Below are 20881 nucleotides of genomic sequence, written 5' to 3'. Positions count from 1 at the left end.
CCTGCTTAGTGAATTTACATTGGTTTGCTGCTCCTAAGTAAACCTTTGAGAAGTTCCTGACTTGTGCATCAGTGGGATTTGAATCAGCTCATGTTTCTCATCTTCCCCAAAGTGCTTCTCACCCTTTTAAACACTTTCATGGTCTTTCCCACCAGAATCAAATGTAAGCTGAATTGACCACTAATTCACATGTCTCCAATCTAAGAAATAAATATTCGAATCTAACGTGCATATTTGTAATGAATTTACATTCACAAATTATTAAACTATTTTGTGTCTTTGGCTTGAGAGGTGTTGGGGGTTCTCTGCTGATTTTTAAATCCTTACACATGGTCGAATGTTTTGTCCCAAACACTAGGTCTTAGTTTCCTCACAAATGGCTTGATTTTGGATGCCTAGGTACAAGATTCACTAGTTCACATACATTGTTTAGTTGGATTATACTTATAACATGTTGAGGCCAAGTATTCAGAAATTGTGGTGAATGAGCAACTACTGCCATTTAGTTCAGTAGTACAATGGAGCAAATTACTTCATATAATCTAGAGTCTAACTTCTTTAGCAAAAGTTCCAGGTAAAAGCAGAATCATGAAAGAAAAGAAAACATTAGCTATTCTCAAAATTTTCCAAGTTGTAAAAAAAAAAAAATTATTTCTGTGTCCATTTCAACTACACTATCAGCCAGCTCCTTCCTGAAACCCAGGCTACGTGAACAGTTTCTTTGATGCAGCCCCATTGGAACAACATTTTTCTATTCTATGATAGATAATCTAAAGCTTCATATCCTATTATATAAAATGAAAGTTGAAATGATATTCTATTTGTGGGTTAACAATGGAAACCGCTCAGGTTTAGGAATAACGTGAAATTGGGCAGCTAAAATGCATTTTAATTAAGTCTGCAGGTACCCCTAGATTTTGATGGACTGTTCCATTTCCACTATTTTCTAGTTAAACTGAACTATTTCATAGAAATGAAGTAGTATCGTTGCTATTGCTGTGTGTTGTCAAGTTGATTCTGACTCATAGTGACACTATAGGACAGAGTAGAACTGTCTCATAGGGTTTCCTAGGCTGTGATGCATTTGAATTATGGTGATGTCAAAGAATACTGGACTTCCAGAAGAATGAATAAATCTGCCTTGGCAGAAGTACAGCCAGAATGATCCTTAGAAGTGAGGATGGAGAGACTTCATCTTTATGTACTTTGGACATGTTATCCAGAAAGACCACTTCCTGGAGCAGGATCATGCTTGGTAAGGTGGAGGATCAGCAACAAAGAGAAAGACCCTCAACAAGATGGATTGACACAGTGGCTGCAACAATGGGCTCAAACATAGCAATAATTGTGTGAACGAGACAGGACCTGGCAGTGTTTTGTTCTGTTGTTGCTACGAGTCGAAACTGACTCCATGGCACCTAACAACAACAACAACAACAACAAATCTTTACAGGAGCAGATCACCATGTCTTTTCTCCCCTGGAGCTTCTGGGTGGGTTCTAACTCCCAAAGTTTGGTTAGCAGCCTAGTGCTTAACCATTGTGCCATGAGGACTCCTTTAAATAGTGTTGTTGTTGTGGCGGTTGAGTTGATTCCAACTCATAGTGACCCTATAAGACAGAGTGGAACTGCCTCATAGGGTTTCCAAGGAGCAGCTGATGGATTCGAACTGAGCTCTTAACCACTTTGCCACCATAGTATTAGGTATTATTTTTTCTTAACACAAATCATGTTCTATGTAGAAATAGTATTCTTATGAATATTTATTATGAATTTTTATTAACACCTTATAAATAGCAGTGAAACATTGTCTGATATTGTGCTGGAAGATGAGCCCTTCAGGTTGCAAGGCACTCAAACTATGATTGAGGATTGAGGAAGAGCTGCCTCCTCAAAGTAGAGTCAGCCTCAATGATGTGGATGGAATCAAGCTTTTAGGGCCTTCATTTGCTGATGTGCCATGACTCAAAATTAGAAGAAACAGCTGCAAGCATCCATTAATAATTGAATTGTGGATTGTACAAAGTATGAATCTAGAAAAATTGGAAATCTTCAAAAATGAAATGGAATGCATAAACATCGATATCCTAGGCATTAGTGAGCTAACATGGACTGGTATAGCCCATTTTGATTTGGGCAACCGTATGATCTACTATGCCAGGAATGACAACTTGTAGAGGAATGGTGTTGCATTCATCATCAAAAAGAATATTTTAGGATCGACCCTGAAATACAACACTGCCAGTGACAGGATAATAGCCATACACTTACAAGGAAGACCAGTTAATATGACTATTATTCAAATCTACGAACCAATCACTGAGGCCAAAGATGAAAGAATTAAGGTTTTTACCAATTTCTGTAGTCTGAAATTGAACAAATCAGGAAGTATTGATAATAACTAGTGATTGGAATGCAAAAGTTAGGAACAGAAGATGGATCAGTGTTGGAAAATACAGCCTTGGTAATAGAAATGGTTCTGGAGATTGCATGATAGAATTTTGCAAGACCAATGATTTCTTCATTGAAAATACCTTTTTTCAACCCCATAAATGGCAACCATACACATGGAATTCACTGAACAGAATACACAGGAATCAAATCCTCTACATCTATGTAAAAATATGATGGAAAAGCTCAATATCATCAGTCAGAACAAGGCCAGGGGCTGGCTGCAGAGGAGACCATTGATTGCTCATAAGCAAGTTCAAGTTGAGGCTGAAGAAAATTAGAACAAGTCCACAAGTATCAAAGTACCACCTTGAGTATATCTGACATCAAGGACATAATATATGAAGAAAGCAAAAGGTCATTAAAAAGACAGGAAAGAAAGAAAAGACCAAAATTGATGTCAGAAGAGACTCTGAAACTTGCTCTTAAATGTGGAGTAGCTAAAGCAAAAGGAAGAAATGATGAAATAAAAGAGCTGAATAGAAGGTTTCAAATGGTGGCTCAAGAAGACAAAGTCAAGTATTATAATGACATGTGCAAAGACCTGGAGTTAGAAAACCAAAAGGGAAGAGCACACTTGGCATTTCTCAAGCTGAAAGAACCAAAGAAAAAAATTCTAGCCTTGAATTGAAATATTGAAGGATTCTACGGGCAAAATATTAAAAGATGCAGGAAGCATCAAAAGAAGATGGAAAGAATACATAAAGTCACTGTACCAAAAAGAATTGGTGGATGTTCAACCATTTCAGCAGGTATCATATAATCAGGAACTGATGGTACTGAAGGAAGAACTCCAAGCTGCACTGCACTGGCGAAAAACAAGCATCCAGGAATTGACAGATTACCAATTGAGATGTTTTCACAAACCAGTGGAGCACTGGAAGTGCTCACTAATTTATGCCAGGTAATTTGGAAGCTAGCTGCCTGGCCAACTAGCTGGAAGAGAAACATATTTATGCCTATTCCAAAGAAAGGTGATCCAACTGAATGCAGAAATTATTGAACAATATCATTAATATCATATAGAAGTAAAATTTTGCTGAAGATAATTCAAAAGTGATTACGGCAGTACGTTCAAGACAGATTCAGAAGAGGACATGGAACGAAGGATATCATTGCTGATGTCAGATGGATCCTAGCTGAAAGCAGAGAATACCAGAAAGACGTTTACCTGTGTTTTATTGACAAATGCATTCGACTGTGTGAATCATAACAAATTATGGATAACATTATGAAGAATGGAAATTCCAGAACACTCAATTGTGCTCATGAGGAACCTGTACACAGATCAAGAGGCAGTCATTCAAACAAATAAGGGAATACTGTGTGGTTTAAAGTCAGGAAAGGTGTGCTTCAGGGCTGTATCCTTTCACCATATTTATTCGTTCTGTATGCTGAGCAAATAATCTGAGAGGCTGGACTATATGGAGAAGAACGGGGCATCAGGATTGGAGGAAGACTCATTAACAACCTTTGATATGCAGATGACACAACTTTACTTGCTCAAAGTAAAGAGGATTTGAAGTACTTACTGATACAGATTAAGGACCACAGCCTTCAGTATGAATTACACCTCAACATAAAGAAAACAAAAATACTCACAACTGGTCAATTACACAACATCATGATAAACAAAGAAAAGATTGAAGTCGTCAAGGGTTTCATTTTACTTTGATCCACAATCAACACCCATGGAAGCAGAAGTCAAGAAATCAAACGACCACTGCATTGGGCAAATCTGCTGCAAAAGAACTCTTTAAAGTGTTAAAAAGCAAAGATGTCACCTTAAAACTAAGGTATGCCTGACCAAAGCCATGGTGTTTTCAATTGTCTCATATGCATGGGAAAGTTGGGCAATGAATAAGGAAGAGCGAAGAAGTGAAGCCTTTCAATTATGTTGTTGGGGGGAAATATTGAATATACCATGCACTGCCAAAAGAATGACCAAATCTGTCTAGGAAGAAGTATGCTTCTTAGAAACAAGGATGGTGAGGCTTCCTTTCACATACCTTGGACGTGTTATCAGGAGTGGTCAGTCCTTGGAGAAGGACATCATGCTTGGTAAAGTAGAAGGTCATCGAAAAAGAGGAAGACCCTCAACAAGATGGATTGACACAGTGGCTGCAACAACAGGCTCAAGCATAACAATTGTGAGGACGGCTCATGACTAGGCAGTGTATCGTTTTGTTGTACAGAGGGCTGTTATGAGTCAGAAGCGACTCTACGGCACCTAACAAAAACAACACCAACAGATACTATTTTTTGTTAATGCAAATTTTTCTTAACACTAATCATATTCTATGTAGAAACAGTATTCTCAGTAATTTTAGGGAGTTTCACATTTATCCATTTGCTAGACTTGATATTGCATAATCAGTCTTGTTACCATCATTTTACAAAGAATAATTTTTGCCTGTTTAATTTTGCCTCATTTGTTTTTCGATTCAGGCAACTGATAAACCTTCATCTTCCTGCACTTGCCCTTTTTTATGCAGGCTTGCTGAATTCATCTCTTCCCCATTTCTCAGAGGACACAATCTTAAAGCATTTCTGAGCTGCGTTGTGTGCGTCTCTCTTGGTCAGAATGAATTTGAAGGGCAGAGAATAGGAGTGTCCTCATGTGATGAACAACAACATTTGATCCCTCTATCTTAAGAATGATAACATAAAATACTTCTATTTTAAACAATTTGCAAACTTGATCTATGTTCTCTGGAGTCTTTCTTTCAGATTAATTACCATTTTTATTTATCAGACCTATTTTTAACACATAGACCTAACCATTGGTCAAAAAGATGCATTTAATGTGATCTCCCAGCACTTCAGTTTTGGATTTCCTACTGCTAACAATTTTGAGATAAGACGAGCATTTCCCAGATAGGTACATTACAAAATTCATTTCACTGGAAAATCGAAGTCTAAAATAAGTTTCTTCATTTGAGATCAGGAGCCTTTAGTTTTGCTGTAGTTTCAAAGGATGTTGAAAAGAGTATAAGTGGTCATTTTTCTACACAAACATAATACTAAAATTTTTGAAATTATCTTAAAAATTAAAATAAAAGATGCATTTATCTAGAACAGATAACAAAAAAAATCATTACTTATTATTGGAGAAGATATACAAAGAGACTCCAAAGTATAATACCAATATAATTTAAAGAATTAATTTAATAAAATTGGAATTTAAACCAAACCAGTTGCCATTGACTCAATTCTGACTCATGGTAACACCATGTGTGTCGGAGTAGAACTCTGCTCCATAGGATTTTCAATGGTTAATGTTTCGGAAGTAGATTGCCAGGATTTTCTTTTGAGTTGCCTCTGGGTGTACAGAAATCCCCAATTTTTGCTGAGCAGAAGAGTGCTTAACTGTTTACACCACCAAATAGACCACCCTATGTTCTAAAAATAAGTTTAATGATCTATATATTTATTCCTTAGTTTAATAGAAATTATTTTATTTTGAAGAAACACTTTAAAAACTTGCTGGCTTTTGGATGGCAATATGAAATGACTAAGCCAGTATTACAAAGTTATAAAGTCTGGTGTTAAACGTTTAGAAATACAAGGTATGATGAGTTCAAGATATTTCTATTTTATTTTATTTAAACAGGAAAAAATTCCATGCTTATTTTAATAAAAACTGGGTAGGGAAATAAGAAAATAGCAGTCTGTCTTCCCTACTCTAAGGATGTATACCAAAAAAACAAACCCATTGCCCACGAGTCAATTCTCACTCATAGCGACTCTATAAGACAGAGTAGAGCTGCCCCATAGGGCTTCCAAGGAGCGCATGGTAGATTCAAACTGATGATCTTTTGGTTAGCGGCCAAGCTCTTAACCACTGCACCATCAGGGTTTAACTCCTAAAATGGGTGCTTTTTTTCATCATATGTGTGGCACAATCTAAACCCAGCAGAAGGAACATTTTGAGTGTTCTTTCACCTTGATTTCCGTCCAGGGGTGGATTAACCAGTAAGTAAGGTACGCATGGGCTTACATTAAGCACAGTATGAAAGGCCTTACTTGTGTTTACTTACTAATCTGTAGTGCGCCATTTCACATGAATTTCAGCACATCTTTGATTTTTTTTTAAGTTTATTTTGTGTTTTTTTCCCATTATTTTTATTTTGCCTTTTATTTTTGCCATCTGGCATTTTCTTTCTTATTTACTGTGATAATTTATCAACCACAGTGATTGGGCCTGCTGAACTCTGAGAACTCTATTTTAAATTTAAAAATCAAGAAAGAGAATATATTTCTGGATTGGAAAGGATCAGCTTATCATTCTTCAACTTTTCTGGCTAAGGTCTATTTTGCTAAGAAAACAGAAGCCCCCCTATTTTTTTCCCTGCCCTGACAAATATTCCAAGTATCATTTAGTAGAGGCTGCTTGTTTACTTTAGCCTTGAATTTTATGTTGCTGGAAAAGGAAGTAGGAAAAAGGTGTAGAGAAGGGAAGGGTGGAAGTAGGAACTCAGCAATTCTGCTAAAGTCTGATAGGGAAGGGGAGAAAGCATCAATGCCAAATCTGCTCTTTTGGTAGACTTCCTGTGCTTTCTGTGCACACTTCCCCTTCGCTTTCCCCTTGGTAATACCTAAAGGTGATCTTCATGCTTTAATCCAAAAGAATGTACCAGTGTGCTTTCTATTAAAGCTCTGAACATCATCGGGCACTCTGCTTTAATTTTTCATCACATTTGGGGAGTTTCCAAGCAGTAAAGCCAGTTGGAGTAAACTGTTCCCTCTTCCAGATTCTCTTTTTTTCAACCCACTACGTGGTACAGAAAAAGGAAAGCTAAAGTCTGCAAAATTCTTCAGAAATCTTTATCTAGAAAATACACAGAAAATTAGAAAAGGATAGGTGTATAGATACTAATTATCATTCAGAATGGATTGTTACTTCTCAACTAATGAAGATTCTTCTAATTGAGAGATTAGCAAAAAACATTGAAACTAAAATAGAAATAAAGGTGAAAAAGTGGGAGCACTTAACACACACAGTGGGAACTCAATGACCCTTTGCCAAATGAATGAGTGATAGTTTTGAGCCTGTTTCATTGTTGTCTTCATTGTATTTTAATTGGCAATTAATAACTACTTTGATACTGCATTTTCTTTCTGCAGAAAGAGTTGAGAAGAATTCTTCAAATATTTGGTCATACAAGCCCTATAAGTAAAAAATATATACATGTATGTATGTGTGTGTATACATATAATGTACCATTATATGTGCTATTGTACTAATATGTATGTCATAAAATACACACAACCAAAAATATTAAACAAAATAGTATTTCCATAGCTCATTGGATTGTTTTTGCACACTCTGAAATAAGCACGATCCAACTTTGAAGATCACTTAAACAGAGACTATTTTTCAGCGTGTTCTAGATGGCTATACCACTTTTACTTTTCTTCTGCCTAGCCATATTAACAATGCCCAGGGCTACTAAATAGTTCACTGAAGCATCATTTTTATTCTTCACTTTCTATAGTAATAGCAATTTACTTTCATCTCAGAAATGTGGCACCTCTTCCTACAATGACCCTAGTCAAATCAGGGAGGTCCTGGGCACCCCCTTGCCAGAGTTTTAGGAAGAAAAGAGAACTACTTGAAGATACCTTATAAAAACACAGGATGTTCTCAAATCTGTACTTGAACTGATCGCTCTGTCCTGTAGGGAACTGGGTTTTTTTTTCCTTAGAAGAAATGTAAAGCTCAGGAGGACAAATCGCCTTCATCAATACACTCATTTTGAAGAGAGATCATTTTGAGGATCAAACACGTTAAGCATGTACTTTGTTTAAGTCAATGTGCAGAGAGATTCTACATCTTTTTTTTTCTTTTTAATATATCGTTTTGAATGTAAGCCTTGTAACTCCATGTGGTAGACATGACTGGAAGGGGCAGGGAGAGGATGGAAGCCCTAAGGATCTCAGTGCGCTCTTGAGTAGGTAGCAAGTGCTGATTCAGGACTCAACCTCCCTTGCCTCCAATGCCCATCCACATGGCCATCCCTCTGGTTTTTCTGCCTCTGCTGATGGATTCAAAGTAGACAGCACTCTTGTATGTCTGCCTTCAAGATACTGTTTCACGTGGGCAGTAAACTAACTCTGAGATGATCAATGTGTTTTATGGGAATCTTCAGTTTTTTTTTTTTTTTAGGTACCTCCAGATCACTTAGTATCAATGATCCTCAGAAAGTTTTCTGTTCTTTATATTTATTTATATGTGAGGTTTTCTCCTACAGGTTGGCTCTGCATCAAGAAGTATAGACCAAGTGGCTGCCTTTAGAATATTAGAGTGAGGTGACAGGGACTAAATCGCTTTCAGGAAATTTAACACTCCCTTGCAGTCACCAGGACTCCTGAAGACTTTGGAAAAGGCTCTTAGGCTCTGGAATAACTGGAGTTAATTGTGTTTTCACATTTAACAAATCATGCTAACACACTGACACACCAGGAAACTTCAAAACACTGCAGGCAGGCAAATCCCTTACCATGTACACTTCGTATAAAATGGGTCTCATAGACTAAGCCTGTGATTAAAGGGAACGTTTTCAGAATCAATCAAAATGTCTAGTTGCATGAGCACAATACATATTGTGACATGCTCTCAGGGCCTTATCGGGAGATAAAAACATTAGATTATTTAGCTTGAGAATGAGGAAACTGAATAAGATTGAAAGGAGATTTAATAAATCTTCAACTGTATGGGGAACATTATTATATAGACAACATTGTCAAGCTGTTCTTCATTCCCAGCAAGATCAAAATAAGAGATTAACTTCAGGATAAGGGATTTAGATTAACTCTATGGGAGAACAGCTTGACAGTAATGGTTCTGATTTTAGAAAAAGCCACAAAGGGAATAATGAAGGACACTGTAGAAATAAATTACCACCACCTATCTATGAGTCGCTTATTGTTCTACAGTCAGCCAGAGGATTCAACAATTAGCCCAATTTAGCAAATATTTATCGAGTTGTTAGAGGAATCTACAGTTTGAAACAGAAATAGGACAAGTACACTGATAACCATAATACAGGGCAGATTTTAACAAAATCATAAGAGAGGAAAGTGCTTCAAGAATTCCAAAGAGGGAAAGATCCTGTACATTTGAGGAGATCAAGAAAGAATTCATCATGTTGAATATGTCATTGGAGATTGGACGGGATAAAAAACTGTAATTTTAATGCATTAAAAAGTCCTGTGGTAGTGTGTGCACGTGTGCGCACGTGTGTGTGTGTGTGTTTGAGGACGGGGAAGTATATTCAACTAAGGGAATGAAACAAGCAAAAACACAGAAATAAGTATCATGAAGAGAGGGCAGTTTAGACAACATTGATTACATAGTAATGAAAATACATCTAGAAGTACCACTGGAATAAATGGTGCAGAGGAAAGGAGCTGATAGGAGGAAGTATGCTAAGAGACAAAATTGAAGAGATAGGCAGTGAAACACCCCATTAAGGATTCCCAATTTGGGCAATGGGAATTCTTGAGAGAGCTTTTAATACATGGATGACATGAACATAATTGCGTTTAGAGAAAAACAAACAAAAAAACCACACACACACACACACTCAAGTGGTGCAGAACAGATGAAAGGAGGAAAGCTGGATGTGGGGAAGTGAACTGGGAGGCTATATTAGTATTCCAGGTGGCAGGTTTTGGTAGCTTGGCCTAGGTTGTGGCTATGGAAATGGAAAGAAATGAACCAAAAGGAGACCTAGTTTGAGTAAATGGAGGAGTAAATAGAGATCTATTAGAGGTAGCAATAACAAGACTTGTTGCCAGAGCTGATGGAGAGGGTAGGATAAAGATGACTCTTAGATATCTGGCTTGTGCAATTGTTTAGACAGTGGTGCCATTTGCAGAGATATGAAAACTGAAAGGGGAACATGTTTCCAGGAGGAAATCATGATTTCAATTTAAAAAATGTTGAGTTTGAGTCACCTTTGAGATTTCAGGTAGATGGTTTAATAATTACATATAGTGGACTGAAGCTCAGGTGGTCTGGGACTAAGGTATAAATTTGCATTCTTCCGCATAAAGGTATAATCAAACCATAGTCATAAATGAAATTACATAAGGAAAGAGTATGACATGAAATGAGAAGAGATGAGGACTTAGGACAATGTCTTAAGAAACTCTCAACAACTAATGGTTTTGTTTAGAAGATAATGATTCTGTGAAGGAATCAGGAAATTACAGGATAGGAGGAAAATAGGAAGACTGCAATGTCAGAGATGCCAAGAAAAAAAGTATTCAAGAAGACAGGAATTAGTTCAAAGCATCAGATGCTGCTGAGAGGCCAAATAAGGTAAAGATTAGAATGTTTGTTAGATCAGCATGGGGTAAGAATGGGGATTCTTTCAGGAAAGCCTTCTCCATATAAAAAAAAAAAAAAAAATTTTTTTTTTTTTCTCCATATGCTCAGGTATAATTAAATGTTCTCTCATCTGGGCTTCCACCATGGTGTGTTTATTCCTGTATGGCATTTATTATTTTGTATTACAAATGATTGAGGTGTGTCTGCTTTCCTCCCTAGGGAGGGAAAGCCTTCTTTATGCAATTTGTTTCTCAGAATATTAAGTGGCTCTTTGAAAAGGTGAAATGTTAAATAACTATTTGTTGAATATATGAGTAAAACATAGAGACTAGTTAGAGAGGCAGCAAACTTAGAGAGGACAAGAAGTTGGTGTTCCAGTGGCAAGTACCAAAGAGTTTGAGGATGAAGAGGACTAAAAAAATTCATTGCCTTCATCCATGCCATGCAGAGGTTGAGAGAATTGAGCTCTTGACCTGAAAGTCTTCTCTCCGGAACACTTTGCTCAGAACTCAGAGGAATAGTTACTCAACACAACTGTTATTAATTGACCTCCTTTTTTTTTTTTTTAGCCATCTTGTTGTATTCCTCTATCTGCGATGTCCTTGTAGATATCAGAGGACTTTGCTGAATGACATCATTGAAAGCTATCAGTCAGAAATCATATTATCAGCTACTGAAAAAAGCAAAGGATTTGGCTTCCTGAAGCCCCAAATGAAGTTTACCCTTAAAATCAGAGTATAATGAGCATGTAAGTAAGAACAGCTACTAACCACATGCTCTATGTTAAAACTTTGGAAATAGAATATTACCTTTCTCTCCTTCACTTTCAAATAATTTCCTTCTTCTTAGTTTACAGTTTTCTCCTTCAGAATCATTCATAGATTGTGATCGTAGTAAAAGATCAGCCTTTGTTAATGGAACATGAAAACGAAATGGAAGATTACTCAATTTGAACATAATGTAGTAAATTGTAAACTCTTTACCATTTCATATCATTTCAGCCACTTTGAGACTTAATTATTAGATTGTAGGCAAATAGCTACCGTAATTTGCTTAATGCTTGTCTCTAAATTATAAAATACACTGTTAGAATAACTTTTGTAGTTTTGCCAGCTAATGGGGAAATCATAGTTGTAGAAGTTATCAGAAACGTCTGAGGATGATGCTGTCAGCATTTAAAGACAAAATATTCCCTTAAGTGGAATGTGTTTCCTGTAACTTATAAAATTAAAATAATAATAATTAAAAAAAATATAAAAATCCTTTGCAGAATCTGTATTACTTCAGGAATAAATGTGTAAACTAATTAGCTATGTTGCTTAAATTACATGGTAATGGTGGTCAGGTTAAATTTCCCAATATGTAAGGTTGAATTTGATAAACACTACGCTTTGAACCTCTTGTTATTTTTGTTTCCAGCTTCTCTTTCCTCCCCTTATGGTTCATTCTGTACTTTATTATCAGTCTTGTAAATGAAAATGGAAGAGCCTCTTTTATTTTTTTGGGTGCTGCCTAAACTATTTATGTAAAGAAATTATCAGAGGTAGATGATCGTTTTTCAAGACAAAATCAGAATGAGGTTGATGACATTAAATTGGGATTTGATAAAGTACAGAATTAAAACCATTATTTAACAAAATACTCTTGATAATATCAACCTTTTAACACATAAATAATTTTCAACTTTTCAGTGTTTTGAAAAGAAGCAATTATTTGAGCTTGTGCTTTAAGATGTTAAATGGCACCCTAAAATCCAACACATTGCCATTGAGTCAATTCCAACTCATAGCGACCTTATAGAACAGAGTAGAACTGTCCCATAGAGTTACCAAGGAATGCTTGGTGGATTCAAACTGGTGACCTTTGGTTAGCAGCTGAAGCTTTTAACCACTGTGCCACCAATGCTTCCAAAAATGGTACCCTGGTAAACTTAAAAGTCTCTTTTTCTCCTTACTGCCCTCACAGCACCTGGGAATGACTGTAGGTCTAGGGAGAATGAAACCTGCTACCATTTACCAAACTATTGACTTGAGGCTCTTTATTCCAGAAAATATTAGCATTAAAATACACTGGCAAGGTTTAAAACTCAATATTTACTTTCAATAAAATATAATTAGAATTGGAGTGGGGTTGCAGGCGGGGAGGGGAACAGAGAAGTAACCTAGTGATAAGTTGCGGGCTACAACATAAGTTCTATGGCCATATAATAGTAGTACGTCAAAAGCTCATATTTTCACAGTAGAAGGGAGTGGAGAACATATAGGCTCTCAAAATTAATATCAGGTTAACTCACATTTGGAATTTGCTTAAGATATTATTTCTATTAGGCATATATTTTTCATTCCATTGTACTAATTTTGGCTCTTTAAAACCTGATTAATGTATATTTATGTGATTTGGAGATTGTGCTAAACATGGACCTAAACTTGAATGAGGTTAATTTTTCCATTATTATTGAGAAGACATTGCTAACTGTTGTACTGGAGTAAATAATAGCTGAGAGAGACTATTTTGACCTCTGTATAAGATAAACTCTTAAGAGATTTTTAATAGCCTAGAATCACCCATTTCCTACAAATAATTGGTACACTTAATAAAAGCTAAGTCTATTTTCAATCAACTATATCACCTAAGAGTTTCTACAAAAAGTCAATCTTAATCGACCTACTTAAAGTTTTTCAATACGTTTAAAAGAAATTAGGCCGAATTCCTGAAGAAACACCCTATAATTTAGAAATTCCAATATCTACATGGTCTTTCTTTCCCCATATTAAAAATTAGTAAAGTTTTGCTGTGATACTTAATTTGATCTTTCAGAAATTTTTGTGCAATCTAAGAATAAAATACAATGCCAGAAGTATAAGAATAAGCGAAAAACAGTTAACATATACCTTTGCACTCTCATGTCTTAGGTTGAAAGTCAACTCTAGGTTTGTTAGAAAGTGATCAGAAAACTCAGGATACATATCCAAAACCTCTAACAAGTCTTCTCGCTGGATCTTATGCAAGTCACAATATGTGAGGGCTCTTACATCTGCATTAGACTTTCCCGGTTTGGCATAAAGATGAACCATTTCTCCAAATATATCATTTTTTCCTAAAAAAAAAAGAGGGAGGGGGAAAAGGAATCCAACCATATGTTTTTCTTCTAAAGGAAAAAGGGGAATATTGACCAATCCCTGATTTCAAACTTAAGACCCTATGACCAACAAACACTTGGGAGCAAAGTTTCAGCATTCGCACTGACTGCCCAGCACAATTTGCTAAGTGGAATTTTACCTCTTATCTTCACTGGTCCTAGTATAATCCCTATTCATTTCCTTGTTTAGTCCTTTGGCTAAGCGTCTAAAATGTTGCAAACATATCTTCATTCTGGTATGCTAGCAAATAGTCTTGCCATAGAATATTTAAAAATACTTTTTGGTAGGTGTGATCTAATTTTATCAACATGGAATATGAGAAAGACCACAGTGAGTCAGATTCATAATCTGCCTATCTCCAGAGGGTCTCTTGTGGGGGTGTCAAGCAAGGGATTATGGTGGAGCATTTTAAACTCTGACGTATTGACCTTAGAAGGCTAGGGGTACAATCTGAACACACCTTGTTTCCTTTAATAACCACTTGTAGATTTTTCTTAATGAATTTGATTGTTTGACAAATAGAGTTGTATATTTTCAACTTATATGGTCGTGGCCTTTTCTCATATGGCCTCTGTTCTTCTGCAGTCCCTCCTTCTTCTCCCACCTACCCTGGGGTTACTTCAGTGTCTGGCTCATGATGAGGCCTCCCCATCCTCTCTGCCTAGACTTATGCCACCTGTTTTCAAGGTCTATTCGGTGATGAGGATGATAATGACAGCAGCAGCAGCAGCAACAAATGTTTATCGAGGACTAAGTGGGTGCCAGGCACTGTGTGAAATGCTTATGTGCATTATCTCATTTAATTCCCAAAACAACCTCATGAAATAATTACTAATTATTATCCAATCTTATGAATATTGGAAAGAGGTAAATTGATTAGCACTTTGCTAGCTGGGTGAAGTGGAGGAAGGGAGAGAGCAGCCAGGATGAAATCCTATGCATTCTGACTTGGGAGTCAAAGACCTTACACATATCTCAATATTTTCCTTGAATGTCGTTGGCTCTTAGATTTTTCTGTCCACATACCAAGACACTTAAAAATTGTACCTGGGCTGTATATGCTTAATATATAATGATATGTTATTTGATTACATAAGCTTTTAAAGATTCTTTAGTGGCAGTGTAAAACAGTGCTTCCTTACGCTACCCTGAAGCTTCTTTTCAGATTTAGAAAAACCTCCTTAGATCTGTTATTTTAGTTTTTGGTGGACAACTTCATGTATATACTACTGTGGGAACTATCAAAGACTTTTAAACAAGAAAGTTCTAGCTAGTCAAAGCACACACACAAAATCTTGAATATTCTTATTTTAACCGAGAATTTAATGGGGAGAAATCAGATGTCATATTTTACAGTCTCTAGGAAAAACTGATACTGGAGAGAAGATATTAACTTCAGTTTAAAAGAATAGTCTTTCAAAAACAGAATGAATAACCATAATTTGTGAGGATTTTAGTTGCTGACTTACATGGAAATAGGGATAGAAAAGGAGAATCTCCTGAAATTCTTTATAATTTCGATACTTTAGATATAATCAAAGAAACAGCTCTGAGCTAAATTCAGCATGGGCTTTGTATTTTAATTAGCTTATAAGACTGTAAATGAGCAAGGAGTAAGTTAATTAGTGAACACAGCTTAACGACACCCTAAAATTACTATTTTATAAAGCAAGAAAGCTTGTTACCTTTCTGCAGAAGCTAGCACTGTCCGATTTGAAGATCAGAAATGCAATGAAGCGTCTCCTTCCCTGGCAACATACCAGAGAAACTGCCAATTCCAAATCTAGTAAAAACCCAGCTAACTGTTTGGCCTCTAGTGATCTAGAATATGGTTTTATTCTCAGTCCCTTTATTGACTGGAAACCAAAAGCCACATCTTTTCAGTTTTAGGAATTTTTTTTTAAAGCTGGTCATTATGATAAAATTATCAAAATACTAATGAATCGTTCAGATGTCTTCATTCATGCACTTGGGTCCTGTGCTATACCAGACTCTGGTTATACTCAACAGCAAAGAAAATAGACCACATCTCTGTCCTTTTGGAACTAACAGTCATGTATTAACATCTATGGTAGAGTAAAAGGGAATTGTTAAATTATGTACCCATTATTTAAATGGAACTGGATTTAATCCACAGGGAAAAAAATAAGTGCAAATTGGTGCTATAACACTGGACATGGGTGTTCCCGTGGTGACGGTAGGGTCTAAACCTAAAAAAACAAAAAACAAACAAACAAAAAAAAACCCTACTGTCTAGGTGGCAAGAAAGGAGAATTGACTCCCTTCTCTCTACTCCCTGTTTTTTCCTCAATGTCCTAAACATTCTCAAGAAATCCTACAAGTCATGCTCACCGACAGTAAATTTATTTTTAAAGAGACAGATTAAACTCATACTTTTTTTGTACCTAAACCAGTTAAATTTATTAATAACTTTAATCTCTGCCCTACCTACATCTCTGGGTGCTGTGTTCACAGCTCTCTACTCTCTAGGTAAGGATGCAAATGGTGCTTTTGATGGGACACAACAAAGTGCACTGTAAATAGATGAATTTCATCAAAACATACACCCAGGTCATGACAGAGCATTGGCACATGCTTGCACGAATGCCTACAACATGCACATTTTATTTGAAAGTATTAAGAGAGAATCCAAGATCCTCTAATGTAAAAAAGAAAATGCTGACTATTTTCATATATTTGGCCTCAGATATCTAAGTCATTGCCAAGAACTGAAAGGCGTCATGGAAGCATTTACACACCAGAGAAAAAGTGAGGCAGTCAAGAAAACATATTTTCTGCAAGGTTAACTTGATTTGAATTGAATTTTAAATAAGGCTTTTAAATTACCCTCCTATTTAGACCGTACTTTCATAAATAAATAGATCAGTCCTTTTCTATCATTGTAAAGAAGTTTCCCATAAATTATGCATTGCTCCACTTAATAAATGAATTGTCACCACCTAGTTCTAAAATACTTACCCAGAATAGCTACCACAATGTCATCTTTGAGGATTTCAATGGAGCCTCTGGATAAGAAGTAAAGTGCAGTGAGGACATCCCCACAGTGAACCAAGGTGTCTCCTGGAGGTGCATGTGTAGTCTTGAACTTCATTGCCAAAGCTCTAAGGCAACCTTTACTTGCCCCCCGAAAGGCTTTGCAGTTTTGTAGCAACGTCTGGTTGAGATGTAGACAAATGTCAGCTTGTAAGCATTCTGGGAAACCCTTTAGGACCTGAGGAAAAAAAAATAAAGAGTTTCGTACTACTAGCGCACAGGGTGCCTCAACCAGAAATAAAGTATCTTTTGTGCTCACAGAACACAGGTGTAATAACTGGGTCACCCAGGAGTTTTTATAATGCTTCTACCTCGCCTACCTTAATGAATACTTGGTTTGCTAAACATGTCAGAATTTTTAACTCAAATACTATGCTCTGAGTTAACTGCAGGAGTTCAGACTCAACACAAATGCTGTTTCATTAAAATGTAATGCCTACAACGTTTCACACTGTTTCTCATTCCCTGCATTGTGTTACGTAGCATCATACTGTGCACAGATATAAATCAATGCGACAATTAATAAGACATAACTAATGAAGGGTGGTACAACTAGGAAGACAATCAACCTTTTGAAGGATTCTCAAATGTCAATTTGGATTGCCATCTCTGATAGACATATTAATTATAATTAGTAAAAATGTTGATCCTGAAATAGCCATGGTATTTGTAAATGTGATATACCAGAGAGTACTCTTAGTTAATAGTACTCAGAGTATTTATAATTCAATATGCACATTATTAATATTAAGTATTTTGATACAGCTCTGAAACTAGAGAAAGAAAAGGAGAACAGCAAACAAACTTTAAAAATATAGTTTAGTTTTCAGAAATGGAAATCGTGCCAAAATTTACAATGCATACATAAGGCTTCTAACAGGGCTACTGTTCTGACAACTTATTCTGTGGCTAATTTAAAACTTGTAGAGCAGATAAGACAATAGTTTGTGACAAGAACTACTCGATTTAAGCTAAATAAAATTTTATGTTATTTTTTAAAAATTTCCAATATACAATGGGCCTTAAATACTCAAGTCTTGCTTTTCTGTGTGTGCCCTAGCTATTTTGGGTGTCATATGTAGATCTTAATTTTCATGGTTGCTTTTCCCTGCCACTATAAATAGATTGACTTAAATGTGCTCTGGAGTGAGGGGAGGGGCATTACACAGCACCTAAAAATGCAATTTTGGCATTTTCTGCCTTCTTGGATCAACCTTGCAATTGCTGTCCACTGTAGCTAAAAGTGGTCATGAACTGGCTCTACAGGCAATTCAAGTGTATGTAGCCCACAGAGGAGCTTCAAATTAGATGATATTTCAGTTAATGTACAATTATTATTGTCCTAAATATTAAAGCAAGGAGTCTTAGTGGTGCAACAGTTATGTGGTCGCTGCTAATGGAAAGGCTGGCAGCTTGAGCTCACTCAGCAGCTCTATAGGAGAAAAATCTGTTCCGGTAAAGATTACGGCCTACAAAACCCTATGCAGGGCAGTCCTACTCTGTCACATGTGGTGGCTATGAGTTGGGGTCAGCTAGATGGCACCTAACAACAACAACAACAAATATGGAGTTACCTGTGTAAGTTGCCTGTGTCTACCTCTGGGGACCGGAGGCTGTTTCCCACTATTTGTTGATACCTTGTATCAACCCAGATCTCCACATGGAACCACATAACTAGCCCACTGATCCCTTTCACCTGTCTAAGCATTTACGTCAGATTCTTGGGCAGGTGATGCCATACTGGAGTTTAACTGAGTTCGGGCATTGGTTTTTGAAATGGGGGCCACTTTATTTGGGGACTCTTTATAGAGGAGTCCGTATGGATCCTGCTTTTCTAGGGTCACTGTGGGATGCAATTAGTTAGACTGATATAAAGGGACCAAAAAAGAAACTTGAAACACAACATCCCCTCTTTTCCAATCTTGGTTTTTTTCATTATATAAAGTCACTCACAGAAGTGGGTAGAAGGCATATTTTGGAAGAAAAGCCAAGGAACTGAGTTCTGTTCATGAATTTGCCACAGGTTGACTCTTGGACAAGTCACTTCACCCATCTCTGCTTCTCTGCCATAGAAGCAAGGACATTTACCCTAAGACTTCTTAATATTGCCGTTTGTCATAAGTCATCAATAGTGTGCTAACTGTCACATTGCTCACCCATATCTGTACAACTATGGAAATTCAAACTTTCACCCTAAAGATTCAGTATTATCCAGCTCAGACCCCAAAGAAATGAGCCTTCCTCTGATATGAGTTCCTGGGTACTCATCTGCTGTAGCTTTCACACTCTGTGACTGAGCTGCCAGATTCCCTACTTAGACTGAAGGCTCTTACGTTATGATAAGTGGCCTAGTCTTGCCTGTGTCTACCTCTGGGGGCCAGAGGCTGTTTCCCACTATTTGTTGATACCCTGTATCAACCCAGATCTCCACATGGAACCACATAACCAGCTCACTGATCCCTTTCACCTGTCTAAGCATTTACATCGGATTCTTTGGCAGGTGATGCCATACTGGAGTTTAACTGAGTTTGGGCATTGGTTTTTGAAATGGGGGCCATTTTATTTGGGGACTCTATAGAGGAAAAACACACCAGTTCCCTGTCCTCTCTGCATCGTGGCTTATTTCTCCTGCCTGAAGCCCACTATTGTGGTTTCAGTATAATCCTCAGCTGACATCATACAGACAAAGTTATGTAGAGCATTATACCAAGCAACAAATTAGATATGCCCATTTCCTCTGAAGACGTAGATATAATAAGGTACGTTAAAAACAAGAATGAAAACAAAACCGTTGCCGTTGTGCCGATTCCCACTCCTAGCAACCCTATAGGACAGAGGACAATTGCTCCATAGGGTTTCCAACACTGTAATCTTTACGGATGCAGACTGTCACGTCTTTCTCCTGCAGCTCGAACCTCCAATCTTTTGCTTAGCAGGTGACTGCTTAACCAATGCACCATTAGGAGTCTTTAAGGTACATAAAGGTACCTTATATTTCACCAAAAAATGGGGGAGATATTGCTATCATTCCTGTAGTTGCAGGAGTCCCTGGTGGTGTAAATGGTTAAAGCGCTCACTGCTAATGAAAAGGCAGGAAGTTTAAGTCCATCCAGAGGTACCTTGAAAGAAAGTCATGGCAATCTACTTCTAAAAAATGAGCCATTGAAAACTTCATGAGGCACAGTTCTACTCTGACACACATGGGTCGCCATGAGTCAGAGGCAAGTAGGCGGCAACTGGCTTACTGGTGATAGCAGTTGGAATGAGAATACCAAGTGGGTAACTGCTATCTATTCTAGCATGTCCCCTGAAGTTTTTTGAGTATAGCCTGGCTACAGAGGGAGAAATTGTACATGCGCATGCTTTGAGTAGGACGTTGCAGCTGACATACAGATAGGGGTTTTCTGTTCCTCTGAGCATGTTATATTAGCTATGAAGTCAGATAGGCATGAGCTGGAGTCCTTGCTCCATCCCTTACTACTTGACTTTGGCCTAGTTACTTAATTTTGAGATTTAGTTTATTCTTTTGTAAAATTAAATTACAAATGTGTATTTTAGAGGGTTGTGGTCACAATTAAATAAAATAGTGTATTTAAATAAGTCCATGCACAGTAAATGTTTAATGAACAGTTTCTTTTTGGTTTTTTCTGCTTTTTATCACAAACACCTTTATTTGATTCTGAAAAACCAGTATGTTCTCTTTAGCAGACATTGAGAGACAAAAACCTATTGTATTTGGCCTGCATGATAGGAAATGTGCCACTAAGTTCTGTGCTCCATTACCTTAGCAAAGAGTTGAGGAATTCTTTTTCCCTCTCATCTCTTTAATTCTTGTATTTTGTTTCTGACTTGTGTTAAACATTCTGGTTTAAATTACTCTATGTTTTCACTACGACTT

The 20881-nt window shown here is 36.9% G+C and overlaps 1 protein-coding gene across 1 annotated transcript in view; it reads right to left on the bottom strand.

Moving 5' to 3' along the window:
- KCNH7 (potassium voltage-gated channel subfamily H member 7) overlaps positions 1-20881 on the bottom strand; it is a 561862-nt gene that overhangs the window by 19155 nt on the left and 521826 nt on the right. Inside the window, exons 10-12 of the mRNA XM_003405825.4 lie at positions 16909-17161; positions 13681-13886; positions 11599-11695 (exon numbers count right to left, since the gene is read on the bottom strand). Coding sequence (XP_003405873.1) covers positions 11599-11695; positions 13681-13886; positions 16909-17161 — 556 coding nt within the window. The remainder of the gene's footprint in view (positions 1-11598; positions 11696-13680; positions 13887-16908; positions 17162-20881) is intronic.

The sequence above is a fragment of the Loxodonta africana genome, chromosome 6, assembly GCF_030014295.1.
Source record: "Loxodonta africana isolate mLoxAfr1 chromosome 6, mLoxAfr1.hap2, whole genome shotgun sequence".
Classification (NCBI taxonomy): Eukaryota; Metazoa; Chordata; class Mammalia; order Proboscidea; family Elephantidae; genus Loxodonta; species Loxodonta africana.
The sequence above is the reverse complement of the archived record's forward strand: the minus strand, read 5'-3'. Positions and strand labels throughout refer to the sequence as shown.